At 35.0% G+C, this 17,087-nt stretch overlaps 2 protein-coding genes across 8 annotated transcripts in view; one reads left to right on the top strand and one right to left on the bottom strand.

The window, feature by feature from the left end:
- Positions 1 to 4,459: 4,459 nt before the first annotated feature.
- On the top strand, positions 4,460 to 10,174 carry LOC137251129 (tether containing UBX domain for GLUT4). The gene is made up of 6 exons (XM_067785225.1): positions 4,460 to 4,703; positions 4,767 to 5,185; positions 5,248 to 5,617; positions 7,413 to 7,767; positions 8,021 to 8,234; positions 8,346 to 10,174. Exons 1-6 carry the CDS (start codon positions 4,623 to 4,625, stop codon positions 8,503 to 8,505), a joined length of 1,599 nt encoding a protein of 532 aa, XP_067641326.1. The 5' UTR covers positions 4,460 to 4,622; the 3' UTR covers positions 8,506 to 10,174.
- Positions 9,111 to 17,087, bottom strand: part of LOC137251128 (FHIP family protein GG24907) — a 45,209-nt gene continuing 37,232 nt past the window's right edge. For all 7 annotated transcript variants that reach the window (XM_067785213.1, XM_067785216.1, XM_067785217.1 and 4 more), the window contains one exon: positions 9,111 to 16,502. In XM_067785213.1, coding sequence (XP_067641314.1) covers positions 15,952 to 16,502 — 551 coding nt within the window. In that variant the 3' untranslated portion in view covers positions 9,111 to 15,951. The remainder of the gene's footprint in view (positions 16,503 to 17,087) is intronic.

Below are 17,087 nucleotides of genomic sequence, written 5' to 3'. Positions count from 1 at the left end.
ACAGGTTATTCAGTTCATGTTGTATTTTAGAAAGTGCAGAATTAATATTATTCTCACTAATCATTATTAATGCATCATCAGCGAATAGTTTAATTTCACAACCTTCAATAGCGTTAACTATATCATTAATATAAATTAAGAACAGTATCGGTGCCAAAACTGAGCCTTGTGGTAACCCTATGGGTACTTCTAATTCATCAGACATCACGGTATTTATAACCGTTTTCTGTCTCCTCTGCTTCAAATAGCTGCGAAACCAGTCAAGTTCTATACCAGTTATACCAATACGTTCCATTTTTTTGATTAAGATCTCCCTATCCACTGTTTCAAAAGCTCGTTTGAGGTCTAGGAAGACTGAAACAACCACTTTTTTTTTATTTAACTCTTCTTTCCAGTCATGTATCACCAAATTAAGAGCTGTCTCACATGAATGTTTCTTTCTAAAGCCTGACTGCTGGTGGGCTAGTATATTATTATCTTCAAGGTATTTCGTTAACTGGTTCTTAACATAAGCTTCAAGTATTTTACAATCACTAGGCAGCGTGTTTATGGGTCTAAGTTCTTCAGGTTTTACTGTCTTTTTAACTTTTTCCACTGGTATCACCGTTGACGTTTTCCACTTTTCTGGTACAAGACCCTCTTCTAGGCTGTTATTGATTATTTGTGCGTAGAAATATCCTGTATACGATATACAGTCTTTAAGTACTCCATCAGATATAAGTTTTCTGCCGCCTATTTTATATTTGAACTCTTTCAGAATATTAATAACTTCATCTGTTGTTATTTTGGCAAACTTTAATCTAGAATTGACTTGTACATTACTTAGTGCTATACGGCAAGGTTCTATGATGTTATTAATTTCTATTACGCTATTTATAAAGAACCTATTTAGACCATTTGCCTGCTCAGTTTCATTTTCTACCATCATACCATCTATTATCGCCTTTTTAATCCCTTCGTTATCTCTCGTTAAGCAAACCGCTTGCTTAAGATGTTTCCACATTTCTCTGGCGTTATTTTCATTCATTTCGACTTTATTTTCCATATATTTAACTTTCTTTATTTTTACTAGCTTTTTGTAGATACGATTTATATTTTTATATTCGTTCCAATCACCTGTTTGTATCGCAAGCTTATAATTATTATATTTGCATTTATTGATTTGCGCCAGTTCTCTGTCGTACCATTTATTCATAAGCTTGATATGAACTTCTTTTTCATACGTTTAACTTTCCATAGCTTGCATTATTATGTTGTTCACTAATTCGACTTTCTCATCAATTAGTAGGTTTTCATTTATGTTGAAGTTACATGATCTCAGGATGCTTATTAAGATTTCACTATTATATTTATCCCAAGCTGTGATTTTCTTGGTCATTCTCATCTGGTATGATTTAGACGTTTTAATATTGAACATTATTGTTTCGTGATCTGAAATTTTGTATGCAGGCAAATTATTGCACTGTATTTCATCTGAATTTGAATATAATAAATCAATTTTAGATGCACTTGCATCTGTAATTCGAGTATTAAATTCTACTTTTTGGGTCATACCCATCACAGAAAATATCTCATTCAATTTTGTACTATATGTTGATATGTAGTTCATGTTTATATTAAAATCCCCGATTAGTATATTACATTTACTTCTTTCAAATTTATCGATTAAAATTTCATTTAGGTACTCGATAAACGCTGCATCACTTGTGCTTGGTGAATGATACAGAACCCCTATTTGCCACTTTTTATCGACCTTTTTCAATTTTATTATAATGCACCATAAGTTCATATTGACACTAGCATTATAAATTACATTTATCTCCACTGTCCTATGAACATACACTAGTACTCCTCCTGTATGCCTGCTGTGCGAGTCGCATCTAACCATATTATACGATGCTATTTCTAATTCGCTGTCTTCAACATCTTTCGTTGTACACGTTTCCGAACATAATATGATACTTGGTGTATGTACTTCAGCCAACACTTCCAGTTCACATTTGTTTGATACTATGCTGTTAATATTCAAGTATATGCACTTAAGTTCATTGTGCCTAGTCTGCAGTCTTTCTTTGTATCGAATTTTCTTCAGCGGTATCTCATTGAATTGTGGCGGGCTTACCAGTGCGTCGGGTGTTCGCTGCTAGTATCCTAGCCTTTGTTTTTTTGCATTCAAGTGCTTTAGGTAGACTGGGCACTGTCTGCTATTGCACGAGTGATTGACATCTAGTCCTAGATTTAACTTCTCATTTGCCTTTATGCAGTTTATACACTTGTTTGCTGGTTGTTCATTACATTCAATGGTCTTATGCTTACCCAAGCATTTGGTACAAACTTCCTCGTTTTTGCATTCAGTCGCCTTGTGATTGTATCCTCTGCATTTGAAACACGTTGTCACATCAACGCCATCGTAAACTTTGCACCTTTCCCATCCTACGTTGAGCTTATCCAATTTTAAAGCATTTGTAAACATTTCCTCGTCCACCTCCAATATTGCGTTGTAATAGTTTTTGTTGCTAGTATTATATTGCTTAATAATTTTTATTTCACCCTGTTCTAGGCATTTGTTTTGCTTTCTTAGACACTCGATCAGGTCATCTCTATTCTTTTCAAACTGCATGCCTGTTATAAATAATTTTGGTTTATAGTCACGTGGTATCTTTATTTCATATTCATCACTTATTTTTTTATCCATAATTTGTTTAATCTTATTTCTTTCATCTTCATTAATACTATCGATCACCATAATACCATTATGGCCCGCTTTAATGTCTGTTATCTTTAGCTCGTTAGGGTTAATTTTATTATTTAGATCTTGCCTTGTTCTTTCACTAGTTTGTTTTACCTTCGGTTTAACAATAATAGGAGCCCGTTTCTTAAGCTCTGGAACGGTCCTAGCTGTGTTTTTATTTTCACCCGTTCTTAGAATATTTGCATATGTTTGTTGTGGTACCCCATCGTTTTTCTCCTTTACTATTGTTTTTATTTCACTACAAAATTTCTCATTCTCCCTACCCACTACTTCAGCTTGATTTTTTATTTTCTCTGCTATCTCCCGCACTTTCTTAATTTCAGCTGCATTTTTAATATACATTTCTTGATGCATTTTTAAGGTCGCCAAACGTTCATTGTATTTTTCCTCCATTGTTTTCATTAACGCCCGCATCTCTTTTTGGTTGGTTTTTAAAGCTTCTTCAAATTCGTTTTTGTATTCTTTTAAATAGCCACTGTTCCTATTAACACTCTCTTGCATGTCTCGCAATACCAGATCAATATTATGTATGTATGTAATACACTCTTCGCAAATAAAATTCACCATTGGATGTGTTCCTATTACTGTAGCTTTATAGCTATCCAAGCCGGAACATTTTGCTGCCGAGTGGTATACTTTCGCACACACACCCACACATCTAATTCCCGTCTCCCCGCGAATTGCAAGTTTGCACTTGTCACACTTATTTTCGCTTTCAGACATATTGCCTTTGCTATCGTTTTCACTATGCCGTTTTCGTTTTGTGTTAATTTGTAATTATATATGCATATGTATGCGTTTCTATTCGCTAGACTTGAGTCACTTTCTCACCGGTAGAAAATTATTAAATATTTATATGGTATTTCACTAGGTTTTGAATCGTTATTGATATTAGATTTTGTTAAATTAAAAGTGAACTGATCTTCTTACAGAGTCTCTATCTCACATATTTGTCACTTTTAATAATTATTCAAAGGGTTTCACCATTTTTGCAAACAAAATTCAACGAGCGATCTTAAACACGTCCTTTCCTCTCGACTTCACGTATCATTATCACGTATTATTCACGTATCAAGTTTATCAAGAGTATTTCTAGGTGCGTTCATATAACAGCGTGTGTAAATGGATATAATTTTACACCTTATAAGTTTATATGCTTTCATGAGTCCCCCTAGTGTTTCGAAATAGGAATCATAAATGATTATTCAATAATACTCACATTTAAGGTACATTTTTCTCCCGACGATACATTAATTTTCGAACGAAAAATGCTTTTAAGTTTGAATGTTTTTAATCATCTTGAGGTATGATATTTAAATATTTTTTGATCAGAATTTTCAAAAAATGCTGGCTGGAAAGTAGTTGGAAAAACAAAAGGGGCAATTCAAAGCACTTCAATTAATTAACGGCGAGCAAAACACAAACTTTTCTTCCATTCTCAGCATTCTTCCCGACAGCTATTATTTGACCGGTAGATATGGCAACGGAAGAATATAAAGATTTTTTGATTTTGTAGAAATTCACAAAGCTTCCCATTCAGACGTTTGAATTCAACTCATCTGTCAACTTTCGATGTTGCATGCAAATTATGTGTTCCGGCCTTTAGAAATTGGGACAAATATGTTTTTAGTCCGTAGTTAGCCGAAGTCGCCCAAAGCAGTATTTTTGTGTTCTTTTCCAATAAAAGGAACAAACCGGTAAAAAGATCAACAAATTTCGACAGCGTGCTGCAATTGCAGTTTGACAAATTTGCTTGTCATTTAATTTTTTTTTCTACTTTTTCTTGCATTTGTTCTTGTTGTAGTTTACAATAAAGCCGGTAAGCGAAATTTTACGCGATAAAAATTTTGAAAAGAATTTTAAATTAAATATGGAGGGTAAAGTTACTGTATTAACACCAAATAATCGCAGACAAAATGTCAAAGTTACTCCAAATACCACAATACTCCAGGTAAATAAGTAGAGCAAACGCTTTTCCAGCGATTTACAAATTTCCAAAACTCTTGTTTTATAGATTTTAGAAGAAGTATGCCAAAAGCATGATTTGGATAGCAATGAATATTGTCTGAAGCATCATAACAAAGAAATTGGACTCACACAAATTTTTCGCTTTAGTGGTCTACCCAACAATTGCCTTTTGGAAATGGCGCAAACCGAACGTAAACGAACCGAATCAAACGTTGATATCTGTGTGCAATTGGAAGATGGTTCACGTGTACAAGGTCAATTCAAACCCAGTTATAACCTTTGGCAAGTTGTTGAGCAACTTAGCGCCAAAGCATTAGAAAGTTATTCTAGTCCAGTTGTTATTTACATGCGCCAAGAAATTATTGGCAAGGAGCATATGGAAAAGACGACATTAAAGTCATTGGGTATATTTGAAGGCCGAGCAATGGTACGGGTTATTGATAAAACAGCAGAAGACTTAAAGTCGTAAGAAGGCTTAAACCAATTTGTATCCTACATAAATTTAATTCATTTATTTATTTTTTAAGGCAAGCGAATGTTTACATACAACCAACCGTGAAGGAAAAGCCAATGCAAGAAGACGACGAAAAGCCAAAATCAACGCAAAAAAATGCTACCAAGAAAAGTGGCGGTGGTGGTGGTGGTTTTGCTATAACTAAAGATTTAGTACAAGAGCTTAAGAAATCAGCATCTGATGTGCCAGTCGAAGAGGTTCCTACGGATAGTGCTGCTCATGAAGAAATTAGAAAGGAGAATGTACCTGAAACGCCCAAATATGATTGGGGCTCAGGTACTGGCTATTCCATACAAGGTTCAAATCATAAGCATAACTCTACTACGGAACTTGATAATAAAGCCGAAATGGATGAAATGGAAATAGAACCCGAAGTAAATTATGTAAGTATATATATACATCTCCAAAATAAAATTATTTGTTTATTATTGAAGAGAAATTTGTATCAGCACATAAAGGAAAAACTTTCCTGTATCTTACGTAAAAGCTAAGCGGGTAAGGGGGTAAGAATATACCCGCGGTAGGTATGCCTGTCGTAAGAGGCGACTAAAATACCAGATTCAAGGGGTGTGTAGCGCAACCCTTCAGGTTGCCAGCGCAATATATAGCTTCTCCAAACCTTATTGTCAACCTCACCTATCCGCGCCGAATCCTGTTTCACTAACAGACGAGGCTCTGGCGACCCCAAGCTCCTCATGGAACTTGGGGGTGGGGAGGGAGGGGATGGCCTGAAGGTTTAATGTGGCCACATAAATCGTCCCCGAAATGGTCAGGCTAGCACCTTAATGGTGCTGTGGTACCGGAGCGTACCGGATCTGTATCCGGCAAAGGACCATCACATCGATAACACTCCCCAAAGCCTTCGGAGCGCAACCTTATCGCTACAACAACAACAACAACTAAACTCCTTAGCATAATGAGTAATCATAAGCTTATTACAAGTTTTACAAATAGGCAGCGAACAACGATCCGTTACACCACTATTCACAGTATCTCAAAAACTTGACGGTAAATCACGAGAAACTCAGGTCTCCCCCCAGCGGGTTAGGAGGTCAGAATATACCCGTGGTAGATATGCCTATCGTAAGAGGCGACTAAAATACCGGATTCAACGGGTTTGTGTAGCACAGCCCTTTCAAGTTGCCAGCGCAATACATAGCTTCTCCAAACCCAATTGTCAACCTCACAAATCCGTGGCGAATCCTGTTTCCTTAACAGCCGAGGCTCTGGCGACCCCGAACTCCTCTTGGATCTAGGTGGTGGGGGTGGCCTAGAAGGTCGCATGTGGTCATAACAAATCCTTCCCGAGATGTTCGGGCTTGGTACCGGAACGTACCGGATCTGCATCCGGCAAAGGACCATCAACTCGATAACACTCCCCAAGGCCTTCGGGGAGTCTCCTTATCGCTACAACAACAAGAAACTCAGGTACTCTACTTAATTGTCAAAGTATGAATGTTTTCGAGCTCTAATTGTTCCAGCAGTGTTACTTTTTATGACACAGCATCATTTTCTTCGCCAAAGTTTGAGCAGCTGTGGCAACATCCCGAATTCGTTGAATAAAATATTGACAATCTATTGATCATTACGACCGATTGAAATCCAACATAAAAATTTTCCCTGTGCTATTGTAGCACATTATCTACACTCTAGTAATACTGCTATTATTATTTGGCGGCTCAAACACACCATTCGATTTACTAATCGAGATGTCCAGGCAGACTATTATCGTCCATATCTTCTTACGGATGTTGGGCGAATCAATATACTTTCTACAAGGTAAGATAGAGAGTTTGTTCGCAAGAGCTGAATAATATCATGAAGCTATCGGAAAAGTCATAAACCCATCTGGATTGGGAAAAACTTCTAAGTCATTCGAAACCTAACGAGACTTCATACAAGTCAACTTCCTATTGTGATATTTTTTACTTGTAAAGTCTATGATATTGAAATGAATGATTATACTTTACAAAAGCGCTGTAAGATCCGGCTTCTTTAAAACAAGGTCCAGCTATTCGAGAGATATGTTATATGAATATTTGTGTTCCTTCCCGTGATTGCAAGGGCATGTATCGAATTAATCCCCAAAGCTTCGAAATCTAAGCCATGTTTTGGGAATTGATAAGTTTCAATTATTAATGATTATGAATTTCCACTTTTTCTTTTCTTTTTTTATAGATTGGTGAAAGAAATGCTGTACTTTACTCATTAGACGACACACAAACTCTAGCTGAAGAGCTGCCAGATTCATTTTTCGATTTAACAGTCGATGATCTGAGATTAGTGCTGCGTGATTTGAAAAAGGCATCGAGAGGTGACGAAGATGCTCCCTTACTCACAGAGCGTTTGCGCCAATTAGAAAGCGAAAAAACTAAGCTTAACAAAATTTCGCAATATAAAACGTGTGTGATACGAATACAATTTCCAGATAGACTTGTATTACAGGGCGTTTTTAAACCAATCGATAAAATCGTTGATGTAGCTAATTTTGTGCGTAAATTCTTGCATAATGAAAATGCCAAATTTGATTTGTGTAAGTTGCAAAAATATCTATATGTATGAACACCAAGCTAATAAAAAAATGCCAGCAAAATAACTGCGAAACCGATTTCGAAAAAATCCAAGTTATAAACAACTTTTGATTTAAATTAGGAAACTTTCATAAAGATTTTTCAGATGTATTTTTTTTTTCGAAAACGTTTCTGAAATTTTTCTACTTAAGCTCAGGTGTACACATACCATTTGCTTTAGAATTAATTAGTTTTTTATTTTATTTTAAATATTAGTTACTATAACACCGAAATATGTGCCGCCTGAGGATAAAACGCTTTTAGAATTGGATTTCGTGCCTACTGCAGTTTTACATTTCGAATACCAAGATAAAGAGAAAGAAAATGCCAAGGTTGACACGTCGATGGAGTCAACGCTATACTTAAAATTAAACCTAAAGGAAAAATTAACCACTGTGGAGGGCGCGTTTTATGCAGCCAATAAAATGCGGTAAGCTATCATCGATAAGTTCAGCCCACGGCTTACTTAAGTTAACAAGATTTTTTTGTTCAATTTTATGAGTACTTGTTTAAATAAAATATTCGATTTAAATTTTTTTAGTGTAACGCGTCTGAAGGCCATCAATATCGACAGCGTACATCAAGGTAGTGATTTTGCATTACATGGTCAGGTAGAACAGCCTAGATCCCCTCAGACAGACACATCGATGGGTGCCATACCGAAAAGGCAGCGTAATGAGAATCTGCATCAAAGGGTTTGATCAACTCAGCTGTTACAATAATATAAACATCATATATGCTTTTTGCTTATATCATACTTTATTAGTGTATAGTAAATCGATGTAATCGCATTGTTCATTGTTTTATATACATACTAAAATACATGCATTTTTTCTCAAAATAATCAAGTACAGCTAAATATGTTACACATAATTTCCACATAATAATATATTTATGTTTATTTACAATATGTAATAACATGATACTGCATTATAGTATGTGTATATATTGTATATATAAATCGGGCTTAAATAACGGGTTTATAATTAGGTTTTTTTTTATTATAATTTACAATAAAGTGCATTAATTTCTGTTTAGTTGTACCACACACTAAAACTAATTTCAACATTTATTTTGATGTAAATTTTAATTCTAAAAAGTTTTTGTTTTTGTATAAGCAAATCGTTTTATATTGGACACACTTCTTTCTTTTTCATCCATTCGGCATATTTTTTGAACATATCGAACATCGAACCTAAACAGCCAGCAGTAGGCAAATTAAGCTGCAGTTAATGGAAAGGCGGTTTTTTTTTTGTTAAAAAATGTGTTTGGACTGTAATTTTAGCGTTTAAGGTTCGATGTGATATTTATTTTTTTCACTGTGCGTTTACGCGTTATGATTAGTAAAAAGTCCACATGTATTAATGAGGCACTTTTTCCTTTGTTCACTTTGCTTTTTAAAAATGTTGGTACTATTTTTATGTATTCATAATAAAAATATAAAATTATTAAAACCGCGCATTGGCAAGTATAAATAAAAACGGGGTGTCATGGAATACATTGTTGGAACCGAGTTTGAAACCAATAAATATTTCCGCCATGGATTGCGATATTTTCGCTTTGCTTTTAAATTAGATATACACACCAAAAAGAAATATATGATTCAATCACCGAATTAAAATGATTTGAATTCATTGCAGCAATATTCATTGGTTTCAAATCCGTTTACGACAACAATTAGATACCGTGACCCCCCCTGAAAATTTGAAATTACAACAAAATATAATACTAAAATAATTTGCACTTTTGCAGCAGAGAATCTCAAAATCTATAATATGTGACCCGGTCTATGAAAAGGTGGCTTATGACTAAAAAAAAAAAAATTGCGAGAAACAGCTGTTAAAGATAAACAATGCATTTCTTCAGTTTCTTAGTAGTTTTTCTTTTGCATTATGAACAGTCATGCCCAAAAGGCAAATCACAAACCAGTTTCTGACCGATATTTTGGCTCCATTGCCATCGAAAAAAATCTGAGGATGCTTCACTAGCCACCAAGGTGGTACACTTCTAAGCAAGCTAGAACTAGTTTTCACCACATGAAAGAGCGTCTCAAAAACTATCGAAACCAAAAAAAAAAGGAAAATTTTGTTTGAGTCATAAGCCACCTTTTCATAGACCTGGTCACATATATTGTATATACATCTAGATGAAAGCATCATTAACTTTTTGTACAAATCTCTGTTGAAGCTTAAACTGATAAATATACATATGTACCTAGGTGCGTGTGTGTGTTTATCTGCGAGTTAACTTTATTTATTAATTTTTTGCATAAAGCGTTATTTTATGTTACATGGGCCAAAAGGTTTAGTCGATTTCTTTGAACTTTGATAAAAAAGAAGTCCTTTCATCAATAAGAAGTTAAAAATTAATTTTGTACCGAAAATCCAGAGCCGTAATAAAATCCTCAAATCTCTTGCCGGCAGTACTTGGGGTAAAGATAAAGAAACGCTCATCACCACTTACAAAACAATTGGTCGGCCGATTGCATGCTACGCGTCCCCGATATGGTCGTCAAGCCTAAAGGGTACTCACTGGAAGAAAATACAGGCCTACCAAAATACTGCCCTCAGAACCGCTACGGGCTATCTTATGTTCCTAGAATACCATCTACAAAATGAGGCGAGAATATTCCCCATCAGGGAGAGAAATGAGATGCTAACCAAACAGTTTCTGTTGAATACCCAGAAACCTGAACATCCGAATAGACATCTGATTGATGAGGCTACACCGCCCAGGGGCTTAAGGGGTCTGTAAGCATTATGAGGAAATACGGCACCTGAGAACACAGCTGTATGAAGCAAAAAAGCGCAAGCAGGTCCTCAGTGATATCCACAAACAGGCGTCAGACCTGCAGGTGCTCAGTGCTATCCGCAAACAGGCGTCGGATCTCTTTGCCAGTAATTGCCTCAAAGAAAAATACCCAGAAATAGCAGAGCAGGAACTTACTCTTCCTAGGAAAACGCGCGTCATTCTAGCTCAACCTGGATCTGGGTACTGTAACAGCTTAAACTCTTACCTATCCAGAATCAACCCCGACATACAAAATGTATGTCCTGCTTGCAATGTGTCTCCACATGACACCAACCATCTTTTCAATTGTAATGTGGAACCAACGCCTCTAAGAACCCTCTCATTATGGTGTACCCCTGTTGAAACAGCAAGTTTCCTTGGACTCCCGTTAGAGGACATTGGTGACAATTTGTGATTGGTCGCACCTATTGGATGGGGCGAAGCACTGCTACAACAACAACAACAGTGTAAAATCTTAACCGCATTCAAAAAGTTATGACTCAAAGATTTATCAACAGTTGTGTTTGAAAATATCTTAATCTTGAATTTAGATTCCATAGTAAATATATACAAACTGAAAGAAGGTTGGCTACAGCCTTTGGCCGATTTAACATAAAATAACCGGAGTATATGTATTAAATGTAAATGTATTAGGTATTAGTAAAAATTGGCAGAAGGCGGGAAGGGTTTATACCGTGTGTTCGAATGTATTGTAAGCAGAAAAACATCATACATAAATGATTTGATTGTCCAGATAGCTGATAAGTATTTAGAAATTAGAAATTTAAGTGCATAAGAAATTAAAACCCTGTTCTAAACGTTTTTTTAAATACGAAAAAGCCTCGTCTCAACTTCTAACTGCAAATGTTTTGCTGCACAATTATTTTCCGAATAACCGGTATTTGTGTATGTTTAATACAAAAGAGTGGAAACGAACGATTATTTAAATATAGGTACAATGTAACTGTGTACGGGTATGGTTACAACTATGGCGTTAGGGTTAAGGAAGTTTAATTGGCCCTTAAATCCGCTTATCGACAAACGTATATTTGAGTAGCTAATTTTTTTTTTGTTGATTGGCAATTGTTCTATGTACTAAATATTCAACCATGTGTTTCTCTTATAATATAAAGCTAGTATGCATTATCTTCAAAAATAGCAGCAAGAAATTTTGGCAAATTGTATCAGTTATTATTTATTAAAAAATAACCTGAATAGCATAACGAAAACCTTGAAAACCAATTTAAAAAATTTCAAGAAAGTTTTCGAAAAAATTCAAAAATGAAGATTTCCAAGTTTTATGCAGTTTTGTATTCCAATTAACAATTGTATTCCATTTGACAAAGAACACATATGAAACTTAAAATTTATATATACTTTGAAAACTTTTTTTAAAGGAATCTGTTGTTTCGAATTTTCACTTTTTCGCTTTTTTCGAAAACATTTTCAATATATTCAATGGTGTGTTCAATTTATACTTATTACTTAAGAATTCATCAGCTTAACACCGGGTTTTGATAATTGAATATTCAATTATTATCTTTTTCTACGAGAAACTGAAAAGAAAGAAACATTTACTGGCATATTGCGATGGTACCATTTCGAAAACCGCCACGTAATCATCATCAGGCAATTTCGTAATGTTATCAAAGGTTTCACCGAGATTCGAACGCGAATCACAGTTACGGCAACTGCAGTTTCACCGTGTGATTCGCGGTTCGAATCTCGGTGAAACCTTTGATAACATTACGAAATTGCCTTATGATGATTACGTGGCGGTTTTCGAAATGGTACCATCGCAATATGCCAGTAAATGTTTCTTTCTTTCTTTTCAGTTTCTCCTAGAAAAAATATAATAATTGAATATTCAATTATTCTAAGCTGGTGTTAAGCTCATGCATTTTCAATATTAGATTACAAAATTTTCACTATACAATTTATTAATTAATAAATATAAAAATAAACGATACAATTTTTTAAAATATTTTAGCTACTATTTTTTTATTATTTTGAAAGCATGTTTTTGTACGCCATTCCATCGCAAATCTGCCATTTTTTATTTGAATGCATTTGTTTGACATTTTTCTTTCAAACACAGTGTTGAGATTTTTTTGTTTTCAAACTAAATTAAGCTGTTTTTACACTTACGCTCCGAAATTTCGTATTTAGCCCCTTTTGAAATTGCTCTTCTTTGGCGCATTATTTGATTTCGGATGGTTGAAAATAATATTTTTGAGAAAATGGTGCGCAAAATTACACTCGAATATGCCAAAACCATCCATCACCAGTGTAGCGCAAGGTTTGAGTTAAGAAAATTCTAGCCTGAATGGCAAACTTTTAAAGAATGCACTATCGCGAAATAATTATTTTCAAAAATACCCTTAATCAAAACAAACGCTGATAACGGTTTTTTTTTGTAAAAACAACCTGAATGAGCTGTTTTAGAAATGGCAGCCGAGTTAGGTTTTTTTCCACTCAGGCGACTAAATCTCAACAAAACTATTGTCAGGTCTGAGGCCGAATGAATCGAGTTTTCTAATTGAGTAAATTGAAACCAATTTTTATTTAATTTTGAAACAATTTTGCAAAGATTTAGCTCCTTTTGTCTTTTTTAGTATTTAGATCGAAACTATTCCTGGTAACACTGTTTGAATATGATAAAAGAAATATGTTATCCAAAATTTGTCCAAATTGAAAATTTGAATATACCCATCATTATTCATTTATATTGGAACAAGGCCGGCGTATATGTATATGTACGTTAGGGTGGGTCAAATTTATTGTTGAAAAGGCACATCCAGTTTCTGAATCTATGGGTCATACCGAGTAATATTGTCCATGGGACCATAGGGCTGAAATGAATTTCGACCCTCCCTAATTTTGTTAGAAAATGTTATATCCCAAACCGAATAGCGGCTCTCACAAATAAAAAACCATGAACATAAATATCAAATTCGGATTCGGATTGGGATATAAAATTTTCTAACAAAATTAGGGAGACTCGAAATTCATTTCACACCTATGGTCCGTTGGACAATATTACTCAGTATGACCCATAGATTCAGAAAGTGGATGTGCACCTGAAGTTTGATTTCTCCCCTTTTTCCCCATACAATTTGACCCACCCTAATGTGCATATATCAAACACGTTGTGAAATGTACTTGGGTTTACGTCACTTTAGTGGAAAAGACATAAGTGAGAAATGCCAATTCCAAACAGGGAAAAAATTGTTTTGTGAAGCGGTGAAATGTAAAAAAAAATCAATCCATACATTTTTTCCACTTTACCGTTTTACAGAACAAGAATTCCTCCCCAGCTTTGTAAATAAATTTCCAAAACAATACCTATAGTCCTTGGATTTATTTGTTGTTGATTAGTAGGAAGCTAAATCCTTGCAAACGGCTTTCTTAGAGCGGCCCAACTTTTATATTTTCGAAAGTGGCAAGTATAGAAGTAAAAGCTAGAGTAACATATCATTATGGCTTTCTGTTCACAATTTTATTTTCAAATCAACTTAATTGTGGTAAACAACTGTGCCCTGCAAAATGGGTATTGTGCGAGTGCTGGTCTAACGACTTGTATAAAATTAACGTCATTTACTTTCATACAACATTTGCAGCCAAGAGTAAAAACTTTTACCTGTTAGTAATCGATCAGCCCTATTCTGCACTTCGAACTGAACTGAAATTGTCTCAGTTTGATAACTTTGCTATCTTGCGTTCCGTTTTCATTGAGTCCAACTTCGAAAGTCTCGATTTGACGTATCCTACACTTCGAGCGGAGTTCCGTTTTTCTCAGTTGCAAATTAGTTGACGGAGATTGTTTTAATTTTTATTTTCGCGAGCTTTAAAGGGCAATTTTTTAAAAAATATGTAAGTAAAATGTACATTAATGTTTATAAAAATTATTTTAAAACAAACTTTTTTTTGTGGTTTTCAGGGCAACAAGTACAACACCAGAGCAATATGAAAAATTGTTGGAAATGCTGTCAACAAAAAGAGACATTGTATAAGGTTTCTTAAAAAGGCCTAAAGAAGAAGTGCAGGCGTTTTGGAAAGAGGTTGCATCGGCATTGAATGTACTTGGTCCCCCATCGAAAGAAGCGAATTTATGGAGAAAGGGAAGGAAACGTCGCTCCATTACATCCAGAAAATAAGATATTGACTTGGAAACGGTTGACTGACCCATCGCCACATTGTAATCTGTACCAACACGATGGTGTGGTAGCTGCCTTCAGCAAAAAACCTCAAAGCAGCGGTTAATTGCTGTTAAGGAAGTGAAAGTATTTCTCGGAACTTCTGCATCATATATATCCAAGACATACTTAAATGCGTCTTTATTTAACCTAATGTTTTATTTTTTTTAATATAAAAATATTTAACATGTATGAAGGGTTAGCACTTTCAGCACCAACTTATAATTCATCGCTCATCCTGAATGGATCACTGATGCCCCTCAATCTCCGTCTTTCCACTCTCATGTCTACATTGTGGGACGCATTGTCCTCCCCTTCAACTAGAACTGCATGGGCTAATGTTTCCATAATTTATTTATGTTAAATAAATGTTATATAACGAAATATTCACTAATTTATTTCTTTAAATTGTTCTAATTTCATCAATTTCTCACCAACAGCTGATTTCGAAAATTCGTTCATTCTTCCTCTTGTTCTTTCAATTCAAGCTGAACTCAGGATACATACTTTCAGTTCAAGCGGAGCGGAGAACTGAAACGGAATTGTAATGCAGAATAGAGGTGAATATTTTTCACCACGTCATTTCGACATATTGGACAAAGCTTTCTGAGTTGGTTACTAACCAACAACAAATAAAACTAAAGTACCTGGACCAAGCCGCTTTCTGATAATACAGAAATCGATTGCTGAGTGGAATATCACCCTAACTCGGCTGCCGTTTCGAAAACGCCCTATCTCAGAAATCTTTTGCATAACGTCCTACTTCAGAACTGGTTACAAAAACGCTCTTGTATCATAATTTGTTTCAAAAACACCCTATCGGAGCTCAAATTCAATACATTTTGACATTAGCTATAGCGTTTATAAAAAGTCTGAGATAGGGCGTTTTTGAAACAAATTCTGAGATAACGCGTTGTTTAAACGTTTTGATATAAAGCGTTTTCGAAGCGGCAACCGAGAAAGAGTGATATTCGACTCAAGAGTCGAAATAATCTTATGCTTTTGTTGCTTTTGCTTTGCTCTTTTTTTACAATAGTTTTCATGCAAAAGTGATAAATTCCCCACTTTCCCACTGGGTATTTGTGTATATTAATGTGTTTAAGTGCATATGTACAATCAACATACATCGCGTCCGCCACGACGATACTTTCAATGCCACCATCAAATGCTATCATTTATCAAAACTACAGTTTGTTCTTGTGCAATCGCTGCCAACTCCTTAAGCCATTCGTCAAGTAGAACAGCACATAATGCTAAATCTCTTGTGCGTTCAGTGCCGCTTGTACTGGCTATAGCACCCATCGATGATAGCGAATCTAATGATGCAGGTTCGGAACCACAGCCACCAAGTGTAACAACTCCACCTCCGCCACCACTATTGCTTATGCTTTGCAGCACTGTTGTTGTACTAGTCGATCCCATCGAATTACTGCTGTTATGTGATGTATATGTCTGGTTATTGTTGTTGTTGTGCGTAGCACTATTGCTGTTGTTTTTTACCACAAATGCTACACTATCTATCATTGGATTGCTATGCTGTGTTGTAGCATTTGATGGTGTTGAGTGTTCAGCGGTGTTTGTTGTTGTTATTGAAGGCATTGTACTTAAACTGGTTTCACGCGTACAATAACCGCTTGTAGTATTTTGTTGTTGCTGTGGCATTGTTGCTCCATTACCACTGTTGGGCGAGAAGGGAGACCCAATAGAGCCGCCTGAAAGATATATTTGATTTATTTATGTGAGTTTGGATATTAAAAAAAAATACAAAAAAAATTATATATTATATGTATATTCAAGAGGAAGTATTTACAATTTGCTCTCTGTAGTGCAAAGTTTACAACAACAAAACATGCTTTCTAATGCTATTTAGTTGCATAAAAAAGGAATAGACATTTATTTGGCTATTTCAATATAGCATTAAAATAACTTTTACAGGATTTCGAATTAATAGCATCATTCTACCCATATACATATGTAATATTGCTAATAGAAAATGCTCGCAATGTGTTTTAAATTCGAAATCAAAACAAGACAGCCTATAAAATTTTTGTGATTGTAGAAGCATAAGTGTGACAAGAAAAAATTTAAATTTAGGTACATTCGATTATTGAATACAAAAACAAAAACGTTTAAACAGCAATATATCGGCACTCTGATATTTGGGAATGTACCTAGCCTTTGTAGCAATATAGGAGTATTACATATATGATTCTACCATACTAGTGCTGTTAAAAAAGATCATTTTATATACAGAATATTTGCGTTTATTTTTTAAGATCCGCTACAATACTTTAACT

Source organism: Eurosta solidaginis, chromosome 4 (genome assembly GCF_040869045.1).
Source record: "Eurosta solidaginis isolate ZX-2024a chromosome 4, ASM4086904v1, whole genome shotgun sequence".
Taxonomy (NCBI): Eukaryota; Metazoa; Arthropoda; class Insecta; order Diptera; family Tephritidae; genus Eurosta; species Eurosta solidaginis.
The sequence above is the reverse complement of the archived record's forward strand: the minus strand, read 5'-3'. Positions and strand labels throughout refer to the sequence as shown.

Excerpts from the sequence above, each read along its gene's own strand:
- LOC137251129 (XM_067785225.1), top strand. The coding sequence starts at position 4,623 with ATGGAGGGTAAAGTTACTGTATTAACACCAAATAATCGCAGACAAAAT. Across the intron at positions 5,186-5,247 it reads ACAGCAGAAGACTTAAAGTC|GCAAGCGAATGTTTACATAC; the intron begins GTAAGAAGGCTT and ends TTATTTTTTAAG. Across the intron at positions 7,768-8,020 it reads AAATGCCAAATTTGATTTGT|TTACTATAACACCGAAATAT; the intron begins GTAAGTTGCAAA and ends TTTAAATATTAG.